Here is a 15,735-nt window from a genome sequence, read left to right on the forward strand (position 1 = left end):
CCTAGAGTTTAGTTTTGAAATAAGAGATTATCATTCAGAAACATTCTTTTACTAAATATTTAGCCGTAAAGATGACTACGCTTTTTAAGAGATAGATTTACTTAAGAAAAGCATTACAATTAAGCATAAAGATTAACTTAATTCTAATTAGACATTAAAAATCTTAGGAAAAGCTTGATTTGAATAAAAACCATCATTTTGAAAGCTTCTCAAGCTTGAGAGGGGTTGAGAAGAAGAAAGTCATTGAGATAATTGAAAAAACCATTAAAATTAGTCTTACCTCTAAGTTTGGCTTGATTTTTTAATTAGCAGGGAAGACCCTAACTAATCAATTGGCCACCAAGAGGAGAAGAGAAAACTTCAAGAGTTGTTGGAGAGAGAGAGAAGCTCCAAGCTCCCCAAGAGAAGAGGAAAATTAAGGGATAATAGAAATATGCTTATTTTAAGATAATACTCGCATGGTATAGCTCAAAGATGAGAATACAAAGGACCTTAATTTTTAACTAATAAACCTTGTACTCAGTCAACTCTTCATCTTATGTGAGCATTTACTCATTTTTGGGTATTTTCTTTTATTCTTTGGATTTATCTCATCCAAACACTTGGATTAAGCCTATTGGCCCATAGGAACCTTTATTGGACCATAATCCAAAAATTTTTGAAATGTGGACCCTTAGGCTAAGGCCTTTAATACACATATTTAATTGATTCCTAATGCACATTGAAAAATTTATTTTGAAATTCTATTTTAGGAAAATATATCTTAGATATTAGGAGAATTTTTATATCCAAAAATATCGTGGGCAAGGCCCTGAGTGTGGGACCCTGCCCCGCGCAAGAAGTGCTACTTCCGCTGCTAAGCACCCCTGAAATTGTTGTGCGGTGGGGACAGGGATCTCACACGAGTATTGATAGCTGTTTTCGGTATATCTTGATCATTGATCCTGATCTGGTAATACCTGAATTTGAGATCTATCTTTGTGAAGATATAGGCTCCATTTAGCGGCTCCATTTAGCCTGTCCCAGAAGCTCATCAATTCTTAGGATAGGATACTTAATCTTAACTATGAGCTGATTTAGACCTCTGTAGTCCACATAGAGTCTAAGTGTTCCATCTTTCTTTTTCTGAAAGAGAACTGGCGCACCCCAAGGTGAAACACTGGGTCTTACAAACCCTTGTTCTAACAGTTATCTAAGCTGTTCCTTGAGTTCGATGGCTTTAGGAACTGGCATTTTGTACGTGCGCAGGGCTACTAGCTGAGCTTCGGGGGTCAATTCAATCACATGATCTACTTCCTGAATTGGAGGCATTTCAGTTAGCCCTGCTGGGAATAGATCATCAAATTCATTTAACCATTCTGGTTCTTTAGCCTTAAGCTTTGAGTCTACTGGGTCCATTTTGACAACATAAATTTGCTACTTCTTTCTAAGTCCTTTCAACAACCTAGAAGCTTTTACTAACTGAAGGTCTGGGGATCCGGAAACTCCAGTTCCTTGAACTTTGTTCTCGTGAAGGTCATGGAAGGAAATGGTTCCATTGTGACAGTGTATGTGAGCTTGATTTTTGTGGAGCCAATTGTCAGGCAAAATTTTGTGAAGGTGTTTTGAGTCCGTGTACATATGGGATGCATGGTGTGCAATAAAACTTTGCCCTGAATGCCCTGGCAAGTGTACAGACTGAATGGCTTTGGAGTGAGTTAGTGCATGCATTTTTCTTTGGAGCAGCTGCTGGAGACTTGAAGTTTTTATTTATATGAGCTTTCCATTTGTGAAGAGGGTGTCTTGGACGTGTGCAAGTAAGAGGTGGAAGAGCACGAGGATGTCAATGATAGGGTATTGATGAGCTCATGGTGGAAATAGATGTACATATGCTGGTTATGTGGAGAGAGCCCAATTTAGACTGTAAATATTGAAATCTACAAGGGACACCATCAAAATATAAATTGCTCTTGTGCTTGATTTTGGAGGGTCTTTCAGGTTTGGAATGGCCGTATATCTCCATATTGCAGAGGGTTTGGGCATAATAGCCATGGTGTTGAGAAGTGATATTGGTGTGGATTCCGGTGCTCAAAAAAAGATCTTGATGAAGGCCTAAATAGGCATTGAAGTATAGCATGGGAACCACCTTTAAAAAAAGTATATATATCATATAATAAACCACCAAGTGGCAAGCAAATAAGGAGACAACTGGCATTTCTTTTGGCTGCCAGCTTGTCCACCAACGCGGCCTCTAGAAGTTGGCGAGGAGGTGTGAAGGAACGACGGAGCCGCCTTGTGAAAAAAGAAGAGTCTGGCTAGTGAGACTCTAGAGACCACGGTGAGGAGAGAAAGAGAAGGGTGTGGCCGCTCGTTGATGTGACAGCTACTGGTGATTCTGCAGAGCCGTTGAGGATTCCCGCCTTGTGCTAGGAGGCTTGAAAGGCTGCTGGAAGTGCTGTGCAGAACCAGAGGCGAGAAGACGCTTGGTGTGAGGGTTCGCGGGTGACTATAGCAGTAGGGAACCGCCTCTGGAGGGCCGGGTAGATGAAGCGATGGCTGCAGTGGCTAGAGAGGGCTCGTGGAGAGCAACCTAGCGGAGAGCGCTGAAGAGTTGCAAACCAAGCTGAAGGAGAATGCCATGGTGGACATCGTGGGGACAGAGGAACAGTAGAGATAGTTCGTGGAGAGCATAGAAGCATTGGGAAGCTCATGAGCAGAACTTTCATGTGAGGAGCCTCCGCCATAGCTCGCGGGGAGTGTGGGTTGGGCGTCCAAGAGACACAAGCTCCTACAGAGCAAGCGGACCAAGCTCATGCAAGCACAGCTCGTGAAGGGCCCAGAGGAGGAGCAAACCAGGCTCATGGAGAGCGCATGGGGGACCTGAAGCGAAGGGAAGCTGCAGTCAACAGTAATACGTTGCACCTAAGAAGAATAGCAACCGAAAGAGCTGAAGAATAAGGAGAAGAAGCCTGGGGACAGAGTGCCAAGCAGACTGTCTTGGTTGCCGACAGGAATATGTTCTAGTTATCACTCAAAGTTGTAGGTGTTAGCTAGCACTCAAAGATGCATGTTCTAGCACTCAGAGGTGCAAGTGATAGTTAGCACTCAAATCTATGAATGTAGTTAGGACGTAAATCTATAGATGTAGTTAGGACGCAAATCTACAAGTGCTAATTAGCACTCAAAGCTATAGGTGCTTGTTAGCACCCATAGTTATAAGTGCTAATTAGAACTCAAAGCTACAGGTGTTAGTTAGCATTCAAAGCTATAGGTGCCACAGGTGCTAGGTTCAAATACTATGCTTTATGTCTTCAATAATGGCAAAAGAATTCATGCTTTCAGCCTCCCTCTTGCGCTTGTCTCATGCTCGTTGTTATTTCTTCTTTGCAGATTCATATTGCCTTATGATGGCACGATTATGTAGGTCCATAGGCCTTAGATCGCTCCTCATACCCTTAGAGGAGTGAAAACCTACCAAAAAGAGGGGTACTATGAATTCAAACTCAATGAAAAAGTGCATTACATACACCACTCCGTAAAGATTAAAAAGTGTAAAAAGTACCTCATCCAAGACTACGCCCTGCGGCTTGGAGAAAATAGTCAAAGCAAGAGAGATTTTGAATCCCTCGCCCCCAATGGAACTCTTAAGCTGTGCATTCCCATTTTCATACCTTCCAATAAAAAGTGAACATGTAATGTGTGAATTTCCATTTGCATATCTTCCAATAAAAAGAGAACATGCATTATAATAAAACAATCTAGACAAATTTGTTCAAAGATGAAGAAAAACAATTCCACCAGTACCTTTCTCTCAAAAAAGTTATATTCTTTGTAAATATGCCTCTTTTTCACTCCATATTATTGCAAACAAATGGAGAGAGAGAGAGAGAGAGAGAGAGAGAGAGAGAGAGAGAGAGAGAGAGATTCACTCAAATAAGAAATACATCTTACAGCCTCCGCTCCATTGCTAAGGCATGGAGAGAAAGAGAGCTATGTGTCTATCGCAAGAGAGAGAGAGAGAGAGAGAGAGAGAGAGAGAGAGAGAGCTAAACAGTCATCCAAACTATCAAAGGGAGTAGGGAGAGACGGAGTGGAGAGAGAGGGAGAATTAAAAAAACTTTAAGGAAACGTCTCCACACGTAACTCATTTGTTAAAAAAGAGAGGTGTATATTAAAATATTAGTATGGAAAAAATTCAAAAGTTTCGCCCAAGGTTTCTTGTTGTAATGTCAATGGACATGCTTTTTTGTATCAGGATAATATGCTCCCACCCTGTAGAAAAAGATTGGAGAAGGAGAAGAAGAAAGAGTTAGCCATGTCTCTTGGCTAATGTATCAACACCAAGTGCTAAAAAGAAGGAGTCAACAAACTATGCACATGATGATGGGCATTCATTGTGCACTAAAGTTATGGTCCTTTTGTCTATGATGTATGTATATTAGTGATATATCAGCATGTCGCGTACTTTGATAGTGTTGCTTGTTTGTTCCAAGAATTTAAAAAAACTTATTGTCAGGATGTGCCATTCCTAGGGTAGACCTCGTGGGTGAGATTTGTTGATGTGACAAGTGTATAGTTCATGATCGGAGTGATGGAGACATCACTGTGATTTTAGTACTCTAAGCCATGGGATTTACAAGCTAGACAAGTATAAGAGATTGGCACAAAATATTCTTATTCAGCTACCGCCACATGTGCTATGAGTGATGCAGAGCTATGGCATGTCCGCTTTGGTCACTTGAATTTTGGTAGTTTGTTGTGCCTTAAAAGGTAAGAGATGGTATCAGAGTTGCCAAAGCTTGAGGCCCCCCATCAAACATGTATGTGAGGGGTGCAGTTTGGGCCAGATGCACTGAGCATCATTGAAATATGGATCAATTAGGGTTTTCTAAAAATTACAGCTTCTTATACATAGACTTGATGTATGTGGTCCCATGAGTACACTATTGATCATGAGATATCTCTACTTTGGGACTTTTATTGATGACTACTACAAGCACACCTCGGTGTATCCATTGAAGGAAAACTCAGATACTTTCACATGCTTTCAACACTTTGTTTTTATGGCTGAAAATGTGTCTTCATCATGTAAAGTTGGTACTCTTCATATACATCGAGGGGGGGAGTATATATTAAAGGGAGTTTCATGTATATATGGTGGATAGAGGCATAAAATATCAATGCGCAATACCTTATACTCCTTTAAAAAATGGTGTGGCTAAGAGGAATAAAATCTCTCTTATGGAGATGGCATGTTGCATGGTAAATGCCATGATTTGCCTCATGTTTTTTGATTGGAGGCAATTATGTGTGCCACTTATGTGCTAAACAAATGCCCCACCAAGGCCCTTATGTAGACAGTTACCACTTATGAAGCTTGGAATGGCAAGAAGCCCTCTATGGATCATTTATGTGGTTTATGCTCTTATACTTGAGCAACAATGTAATAAGGTAGATGATAAGGCAATAAAATGTATTTTTGTGGGATACAACTTAGAAAGAAAAGTGTATAGAATCTACCATCTCGCCACCACAAAGAAGATTTTGATGAGTAGAGATGTTGACTTTGTTGAGAACTTAGTTTAGCCCATGATTCTATGTAAAAAAGAGCAAACTTTATGCGTCATAGTTGGAGTGTACATCAGTTGAATATCAAGACTTCCTTCTTAAATGGTGATTTGCACGAGGAGGTTTATGTATCTCAACCTTACTTGGTTTGCAAATGGTTTTTTGCAACAATCTAATTAAGAGTATGCTCTATGTAAAGAGGCATAAAGATTATTATTGATCATCGTTTTATATGTGGATGACATGTTCCTCATAAGACCTAATGAGGAGAAGATTTTAGTCTTCAAGATTGAATTACACATGTCATTTGAGATGACATATTTGGGCTCATTGCATTATTATTTAGGCATCATACAGTTTATGTACTGTGGGAAAGGCATGCAACAAAGGAGGGGGTGTAGGTGAAGGTAGACAAAAGAGTGAGGTAGGCGAGTAGAGAGGAGGGTGCACAAAATATTGGCAAGGAAGGTATCCCAGGAGAGAGCAACCAGCTAGGGAGGATCAAAGAGATCCATGAAGAGTGAATGGATGAGAGAGAGAGAGAGAGAGAGAGAGAGAGAGATGATAAATGCTCAAGATTGCAAGACTTAATGTGAGGACTAGATTGATGTTAATGAAAGCTCCACCAAGTACATGCTTTTATAGGTAAGTAGCCTTATGGTTTGACTCAATAAAACCAGCCAGGTGAATGACACATGGCATGGCCATTTACGTTACATCTTATCCACCTAAGGGTGGGTTCATATACACATAATATCTTATCCGCGGAAGGGTGGTTTCAAACACATAAGCAAACTTGCATATAAGTTAGGACACTCATAAGGAGTGTGTTGCAGTACACATAGGATGAATTAACGTAGCCAAGGAATCTTGAGGCTAACAATAGTGAGGCATGGCTCAGCTGTTGTAGGCAAAAGAAGAGGCAAGCACAGGTGGGAAACTCTGGGCATCGGGGACTGCAGCGCAGTTGTTTTTGAATGCCTTCGTCCGACAACGAGGAGAGAAAGTGTCACTACCAGCATAGGTGAAGCACTCGCTCATTGTGTGCAAGAGAGATGGGCAGGTCAAGATGCAAATGCTATTGACAGGGAAGCAATGTGATGGCTTCTATTGACCATGCGGGCATAGCAACCAGCTGCAAGCATAAACCTCAATTGGATCTAATACCATGTTGGCATGAAGGTATCCTAGGAGAGAGAAACTAGCTAGGAAGGATCAAAGAGATCTATGAAGAGTGAATGGATAAGAGAGAGAGAGAGAGAGAGTAAGATGTGATAATGCTCAGGATTGCACGACTCAATGAGAATTAGGTTGATGTATATGAAAGCTCCACCAAGTACATGCTTTTATAGGCAAGTAGCCTTATCTTTTGCTCAATCAAACCAACTTGGTGAATGACACATGGCATGGCCATTGACATCATTGCTTACTTCACACACACATAATATCTTATCTACCTAAGGGTAGGTTTACATGCATGTAAGCGCACTTACATATACCAGTACACCCACAAGGAGTGTTCACACATAGCTACACACTTTGGCTACAGCCTACAAACGACCCTTTGACTTTGGAACCCGTCCAATGATAAATGGCTAGAGAACATGTGTTGTCTCCAACAAAAAGGGTGAAGGACACAAGCCTCAATAGTCAAGGATCTTACTAGTTTCCTTCATCTCCTAAGGAGCCTTTTGGACTGCTAAGACACCCTTGCTAACATAAATACAAGATTTTTAAAGCTCATATAGATTATTCTAAAAGAACATTGGTTGATTTTTTTTTTGTATCATGAAGAAAGGTGAACATTGACCAAAAAAAAAGGTGGATTGATTGATTAGTGTCCGCCGCAAATTGGTGGTAGTTGGTTAAAGTGCAGTAGGGCAACTAAGAATTCACCTCATGTAATCTATAAAAAAGAAGGGTGAGGGACAAATGGCTAAGAGGTGTGATTCTAAATATTTTATTTTATATGTTATTTTACATGATGAATGGTGGTGGAAGTAAAGTGGGGTAGACGAGCACACATGCTATGCTTAATGGTGAGGGACACAATGCTCCTAGTAAGGGGAGATGAGTGATAATTTTTTATGGTGAGGATAGAAGGGGTTAGTTAGGGGTGTGCTTTTGAAACAATTTTGAAGATTTTACCTTAGATGTTCTTGTGCACATGTAATAAACAATGTACTAGATTCTTGAGGTATGCTTTTCGGGAGTTACGATCCATTAAGACTTGCCACAAATGGAAAAGAGACCAAAACTCATCCTTCTCTATATGTATGAGGTGTTGGGAGAAAAGCATTGACAAACTTGTATATGCAATTGTATAAAAAGGTTTTGCTTGTAGTCCTCATGGTACGCCCACTTGTTAGTATAGGAATTAGTTTTAGGTGATTGTGTCTCTCACCAGGTACGCCCACTTGTTAGTATAGGAATTAGTTTTAGGTGATTGTAATCCTCATGGTACGCCCACTTGTTGGTATAGGAATTAGTTTTAGGTGATTGTGTCTCTCGTTTTAGGTGATTGTGTCTCTCACCAGGTATGGTATTAAATCTCTCTGAAGAGTTCCAAAATCTTCTCAATGTTCCATTAAAAAAAAAAGCATTACAACAATCCTTTTACCATGGATTGAAGAGGAATTTTTTTATTTTAAACAAGCATTTTCTTCTCTTACATCTAATGTCAAATTTTTGAGGAGTTTTTGCTGATGGCTTCAATTATTCAATTATGAGGAGGCCTTTTGAAAGAGTGAACAAGTAGCTGAACATATTGTCCAGAACCCTTGTGCATTGCTTCTGAGTTTCATTAAATATGGTTATATATAATCTTGCCTTTAAAAAGTTATGCTTCTAAGTTGTGACATTTTTATAAAAAGTCTAAAGCCACGGTACAAGACGTGGAGAGACAAGAGTTGACACGAGCAGGCTTTTCTTTTCTTTTCTTTTTGTCGTGAAAACTACCAACGAAGTACCCTTTGTCGATGCGTCATCTTCAAGGCAAGTTTGGCTTATTCTTAATGAGTAAGACGAGGCCGTGTGAATTAATCAGGCTTGGCACGATTATAAAGGACGAGGTCATTCCAATTAATCATATCAATCAGCTGTCCTGACACAATTAATCGCCCTTCTTATGATGATTAGGATGAGGCCATGTGAATTAAGCATATCAATCAGTTCGGTACACAATTAATCACCTCTCAGCACGATTAGGCAGGACGTGGGTATGTGAATTAGTCAAATTAATCAGCTCTCAACACGGTTAATAACCTCTTATTATTTATGATTTGGACAAGGCGATGTGAGCCCATATGAATTAATCATATTAATCAGCGATCAGGAAATGAACAAGACCACCAGTGGCTGCTTATTAATCCGGTCGCAGCACAGCTTATCACATCTTAGCACGATCATATTAGAATGAACACGACCACCACTGGCCGCCTGCTAAATCTGCAGCGCAGATTGACAGGATTATAATATAATATAAAGGATTATAATTTAAGCGTAGTGTCGACTTTTGTGCGCCGCGAGAAAAAAGAGGCATTTTATTTTATTTGTATGACAAGTAATGGCTGTCTTGTCCGTGACCCTTGGATTGAGCAACACCGCAATGACATGCCAGTACCTATGGATATAAAAATGATCTGGGTTTATAAAAGATAAACAAAAGATTTACACACCATTTTGATATTAATTAATCAATGACGAAGATAAGGTGAAACCTTAGAAACATACGCAGACGCCAGTTTTGCTAACTCAAAGGAATTAAGCTTAAAATAAACACACGGAAAAGGTTTAACACTGGGATTAGTGATGATAATTATATGCAGAGATGGGAGCTATGAAAGATACATATGATGGGCTCGGTATCCGTTTGCTCCACATACATCCATCCATCCATACACTCACATACATATATTTGATTAATTCTATGCTCTCCTGTGTCGCCTCCTGTCTTTATTGGTATGCCTTGGCGTGTAGAGTACCCTATTCTGACAAAAAGAAAAGCTTCGACAATGCACATATAGTGGTTATGACACTACTCTTGTCACTTCCATAGGCTCTATGTAGAGCCTGCTTTAATCGTGCAGTATACTAATTACTGCACATTAAACTCGCTTGCAGAGAGCTTCTTGTCTTGTATCGAGAAGGATCAAGACTTTGTCCCCGATTAGACATGATCATCGACATCGATTGATAGTAGATACTGTAGATCTTGCCCTTGCAACTATATTAACAGTACTGTAACTCCCAGCTTGCAGACATGTTATTGTGATTAAGGGCATCATTAATGACTGTTTCGTTAATCTGTCCTCATTACATGATGCGTGATGGCTCCATGCGTGATTAGGCATTGTAGATCTTGCCCTTGCATGCGCATCTCCAAGCTTCTGGGTAATACTGTGTTGGAGTCGCAGGTGCGGCGGTGTGGATGGGAACAAGCACGCTTTTACAGGGTGTGCAAGTCCTGCACTTCTTAATACACTTGGGGGGTGATGATCCCACTAGAGCTCTCGTTTCCTCAGACGTATCAGCTGATCCGGCCGTTGTACTCACCTGCATTGACAAGGTGGGATTAACGGCATTTACTTAATAACAATCAAGAGCGCTGCATTTGTTTGGTTGATTACGTTAATTAATAACAATCAAGAGCGTGGCAACTGGTTGGATTAATTACGCTTGATATGTAGATTAATACTGATCGGAGTTATAAACATGTACCCGTCAAGAGCAGTTATGATAACAAACATATAATCTGATGAAATATATGATTTAATCTGATGCACAATCAACTGTTTTAAGTTACGGAAACGCTAGTAAGTGAGATGGTTAACTTAACATACTATCAAACGGCGGTCGAACGTGGCCGCAACTGCGCCTTGCTTATAATGTAGCTTCTCTGCAGTGGCTCCACGAAGATCAAAGCTGGGTTTTGATCTGCTTGTAATAATGGTGACCGTTGTAGCTGAAAGGCAAGCAGGGCAATAATGCGCTGCCTAATTATAATCAATGATACTCAAATCGAATTTGAGAAAGGAAGGCAAATAGAGTAATGTTCGTTAACAAATTAGCATGCAATGATACATTAACTTACCGCCAGCTGAGGCCGGCTGAAGGTTCATGAGAGCAGCACAAAAAAATATGATTGACATAGTGAGAGAGAGGATGGGCCAACTTCTAGTGGTGGAGTTAAGACATTGGAACACAAGACGATTATAATCCACTGATGGGATTATGCAGAAACCTCGAATCATGCTATAAATGTGTATATATAGTGTAAGAATCGCAGGAACAGGATGCTTGTGATGAGGAAGAGGATGCTTGTGGTGAAGGCTAGGCCAACGAGGTGGTGTTATATTTATCTAATTAGCGATGCCTCTCTGGAAATGTGTGTGTGTGTGTGTGTGTGTGTGTGTGTGTGTAGTGCTGAATCGTTTTCTGCAGTACCGTGTGTCATATTACAATACACTTGCATGTGCTGATATAACACCACCACCACCATCACCGCCAGTACTACTGCAGCAACGCTGCACCATCAACGTGGGTTTCTTTCTCTCATGTAGAAAGCAATGAAGCAATGCAGCTATGGCTTGGTGAATTTTGTAGGAAACGGGATAATTTGGATCCCACGCAGAGGTTCAGCTGCCTCCCACGTGAAATAAGAGCAGATAGTATTTTGTGTGTGTGTGGGAGACAGAGAGTGTGTGTGTGAAGAGAGAGAGAGACAGAGAGACAGCGAGAGAGGGGGGGAGGGTACAAGGGAGAAAATGCTATGTAGGGTTGAAGGGGAGACAAAGAGTTAATTACAACAACAACAACAACAAGAAGAAGCAGAAGCAGCAGCAGCAGCAGCATGCCAAAGCTCTAAATATCTTAAAGCTGCAGCAGCTCAAGGAGCCGGCAGCCTTAAATGCAGACCTCCCCGAGAGTCATCTCACTTAACCAGCTGAGCATCACCAATTAATCAAAAGCCCCTAACATTCAACTCCTCTCCTGACTCCTTGATGTAAATTGGCCCATCCCTTAATGATAATGCTTATGATCTCTTAATCCCTCAATACTAATCTCCAATTAATCAAAAGCCCCTAACATTCAACTCCTCTCCTGACTCCTTGATGTAATTAGGCCCATCTCTTAATGATAATGATGATGATAATCATGGTTATTTTGAATACTGCATCGATTTGATTCCTGTTCACAGCAAGCAAGACATTCACTCCACCATCAATCACATCAAAATCTATAAGTAATATATAAGCATCTCAAATTCAAAGGTGTGGCAGAAGATCAGCTCGCCTTTTGCAGCTCCTCCCACTCATCAAGGGTCATGGGCAACTCCCGAGACTGCAGACAGGCAAAGTCTTTCTATGGGCTACTGAGCTCGAATGCTCTCTGCTTCTTCTTCAGCAGCTGCTGCTGCTGCTGCTGCTGCTGCCGCCCCCCTTGTGCTTATAGTTATTACAAAGAATGTTTTCTCCCTAGAGTCTACTGTGATGATAAAACATCAAGTCACATGCAGGCGGCACCCACGTCTCCCATCAGCATCCAAAGCTTTTCCTAAAGTTTGCGAGACACCACGAGGGTAAGGGTCCCTCCCCCAACCCCCAACGTAGGCCCTGGTCAATTAAATCACGACAAGGCTATCCCATCCCCGGACCCCATTCATATTCATATTTACATTAGGTGCTCCTCTGCCATCTTAGATAGAGTTATTAAGAACTTGAGACTTGGGAAGTTGAGAGTCTATAGCTCATTCCAAACGTTTTCTACAACAACCCTTGTTTTTTGTCACACACTAGGCCATGAATTTTGAATACATGTCCATATGGGCACAAGGTTACTCTCTAAAGGCCACCTTTGAGGTCTATTGTATAACCTCTATAGCATAAAACAATTGCAAATATTATGTATAAAATTTAAAAAAAACACTATGCAACCTTATAACATTACAAAAAAATAAAGTGTGCTATCAAAAAGTGTCATTTCGAACTCTTTTTTTTTCAACATCCAAATGCCCTTCAAGCGGTAAGGTAAATCTTCCTTGTAAGAGAGATTACTACCCTCAACTGAGACTTGAAGCAGTAAGGTAAATCTTCCTAGCAAGAGCTATTCCTAGCCTCATTTGAGACTAGTAAGAGACATTACTAGCCTCACTTGGGAAATACCTGCTTTGTTATGGTGTCTAGACCCCCCACAATCATTGTCATATCATGTGTATCAAAGAAATATTGTTCAAGACAAACTTACCTTATCGCCATGTTTTTATATTTTTAGAAGAAGTGAGAAATCATTTACAATAGATGTCTACACAAACATTATCTATGTGTGTGTGTGTGTGTGTGTGTGTGCACATGCACAAATCTTGATTTATGTATGCTCCTAGGGAGAAGCCTCACCAAATTGTGAGTATTGAGTGATTGTGAGAAGCATTAAAGAACAAGAAAAACCAATAAAGTAGAACAAAACTTTAGTCAAGAAGAAGCTATCAAGCTCTAAAATAATAAATAGCCTAAACATTTTACATTTCAATGTAGATTGGAAAAAACTATTTCACGTGTCCTACGTCATGTATTTTGGTTTGTATAGCTTTGAGATGTTAAGGCATGGACCTAGGGTTATATCTCCATGCCTATAGCCAAGTGCAACACTATATGGGGGTAAGGCAAGGGCCCCCTCATGAGAGAGAGAGAGAGAGAGAGAGAGAGAGAGAGTTTGTGTGTGTGTAAAGTCTTTCTAAAAAACCCAACATTAAAGGATGCACTTCACACTTTGATAAGACAAATCATTCTTTAATATGTGATAGATTTTTGTTGATTGTTTATTTTTCTTCAACTAGACACACAAGTTTTGTAACTCGAATAATACATCCTTGTTAATATTTTATGTTGAACCAACCGTTATCTTTGTTTTCCTAACACCCATAGATATATCCTTCATGATGCTTATTGTTTAGAAACCGAGGACATAAAACATTTACATATCGTTGTCATAAAAAATATTTATCCATAGTGAAATGCATCCCTTATACTAATGGTAATAGATGTCTTATATCCAAGGCACCTCAAAAATAGACACAAAGAATCTATAAACAATAGTTTTCTCATCCTTAAATATCAAGGATTTTATAATCCCAAGTGTGAGAACTAGTTTATGTTTTAACTTAATTTATGAGGCAGCTCACATTGATCAATTTTATCATGATAAACTAACCACATATTCAATTAAGTATTGAGACTTTACCTCTATGCCTTCTTTGAGGCCGATTTAAACGCGGTTCTAGCGTATGATGTCTTTAAGAAGAAAGCCACCAATGATAACTATTTAGAGACCATTTTTATACAATCTTTCTTGAACACTAGTTTGCTAACCTAAAAGGACATAAAAATGTTCTATGTAAAGGTTTTAATTATTATTTTTTGTTATGTGACCATTTCACCTGTGCAAATCTCCTTCAGCGTGTGTAACATAGATAACCAAAAGGACATTCATTTTTTGAAAAGGAAAACTAAGGCTTAATTAGGCTTCCTATTTGCTCTCAACAAATGAGGGGGCACCATATCTCCTTTTCTTATCCACGTGTATTGACTTATAAAAACTTATAATCTAGTGCTATACTAATATTTATTTTCAAGTCTTTACTATCATAGAGTAAACAAATGTTGGTGGTCTTATAGGTATTAAAAATCAACTGAGTCAAAATCAAAACACTACATGCATACATATCTACATAGGAGTAAGCCTCATCAAAGATGTAGTTGTTTCAAACCTACATTGTCATTTAGTAGGCACCTCCATAAAACTATAGCTGCGTAGAAAGATTAAACAATGTAGACACAAAAAGAACCATATACGTTAGAAAGAAAAACCTAAACTATCTTCTAATCTAATAACATCCAAGTTGAGATTAGAGACAACAATGGATACTTCACAATAATATATGTCTAGAAGTTTATCCAAAAAACCTTGCACAACTTTGAATCTCCCTAAAACTAAACCAAGAAAATTATACTGAGTGTAATTGTAAGTCCTTAATTGTACATTTATACCATCCTACTTCCTATGAGATTTCATGTAGCTATTCTAGGGTGCATTAATTTGAATTTTAAATTTTAATTAGCCAGAAATTATCACGAATAATATTAAGTTTCAACTAATTCGGGCGTATACTTCTAATGAACATCATCAATTTGGTTTAATTCATTTGTATCTTGAGATATTGTATGATATCATCTATTATTAGATATTTATGGTAGTACTATAGTGAGGTCATGTATTGATGCCATGGGCACTTTTATCCTGTTGGGATTTTTCCCATTTAGGTAGTATATAAGCAATCACATACATTGTTTAGGGATGTTTCTCATTTATACTTTCTGTAGAGAGTTTCATCTCTCTCCCCTTTGAGCTAGATATTCTTTCTCACACTCTACACCCTTTATCCATTTTGTGAACTAACATTGTTTAGGGATGTTTCTCATTTATACTTTCTGTAGAGGGATTCATCTCTCTCCCCTTTGAGCTAGATATTCTTTCTCACACTCTACACCCTTTATCCATTGTGAACTAACAATGGTATCAACGCCATCATCAGTCTTTCCATTGAAGCTCTCTATTTGGTAAAGAAAAGAAGGCAATTGTTTGTTCACTCAGATCTTGAAGGAGGTGGCTTCTTAGTTTTACGTCCAAAGTAGATGATCGTCTGAGTCCGTCATGACTCCTTGAATATGGCTGTGTGTTTCTTGTTTGCGTGAGGGGAGTAGACTCTTCTGAGCTTGACCACAAGCTACAGTCAACTTTAACAACTGACTCCATATACAGTTGGTGTAATATCCTTTAGTTATATATAACATGCACTTTAGTCCACGACCATCACCATCACTTTGTAATGTCTCCAACCCTGGTATCGTCTTCACCATCTTCACTCATGTTTCAATGTCAATGTCTGTCTTCTCTATTATTGTAGTGTTCCGATGTCGTCCACATCTCGACAGTCATCTAGCCTCATCAATTGCATCATCAAGTTACCACTTCACCATGAGCTACGAAAAACATGCCATGTGGCAGAGAAGTCAATGAACCAAGGAAAGCTCCACTAGCCTACTTTACATGTCAAGGCTCTCATAGAGTGATCGATAACCCAATGAGAGCAAACCCAAAAGTAGCTACTAGTAGCCCACCACCTTTGGATAC

General features: G+C 39.5%; 1 protein-coding gene across 2 annotated transcripts; it reads right to left on the minus strand.

Moving 5' to 3' along the window:
* Positions 1 to 9,290: 9,290 nt before the first annotated feature.
* On the minus strand, positions 9,291 to 12,024 carry LOC147617872 (uncharacterized). 2 transcript variants are annotated; one of them, XM_086776123.1, is made up of 4 exons: positions 11,842 to 12,024; positions 10,640 to 11,736; positions 10,389 to 10,510; positions 9,291 to 10,101 (listed from the first exon to the last, which is right to left on the minus strand). In XM_086776123.1, exons 2-4 carry the CDS (start codon positions 10,797 to 10,799, stop codon positions 9,892 to 9,894), a joined length of 492 nt encoding a protein of 163 aa, XP_086632249.1. In that variant the 5' UTR covers positions 10,800 to 11,736; positions 11,842 to 12,024; the 3' UTR covers positions 9,291 to 9,891. The 2 variants fall into 2 exon arrangements, with proteins under 2 accessions (XP_086632249.1, XP_086632251.1); XM_086776125.1 differs by having other exon boundaries at positions 10,640 to 12,024.
* Between the last annotated feature and the right edge of the window lie 3,711 nt (positions 12,025 to 15,735).

This window comes from Cibotium barometz, chromosome 36 (genome assembly GCF_041138505.1).
Source record: "Cibotium barometz isolate CiBa-2024 chromosome 36, ASM4113850v1, whole genome shotgun sequence".
Lineage (NCBI taxonomy): Eukaryota > Viridiplantae > Streptophyta > Polypodiopsida > Cyatheales > Cibotiaceae > Cibotium > Cibotium barometz.

Coding starts and splice junctions, on each gene's coding strand:
- LOC147617872 (XM_086776123.1), bottom strand. CDS start 10,799: ATGATTCGAGGTTTCTGCATAATCCCATCAGTGGATTATAATCGTCTT. Junction 10,511..10,639: donor TCAGCCGGCCTCAGCTGGCG/GTAAGTTAATGT, acceptor CTTGCCTTTCAG/CTACAACGGTCACCATTATT. Junction 10,102..10,388: donor CGTTCGACCGCCGTTTGATA/GTATGTTAAGTT, acceptor TTGTCAATGCAG/GTGAGTACAACGGCCGGATC.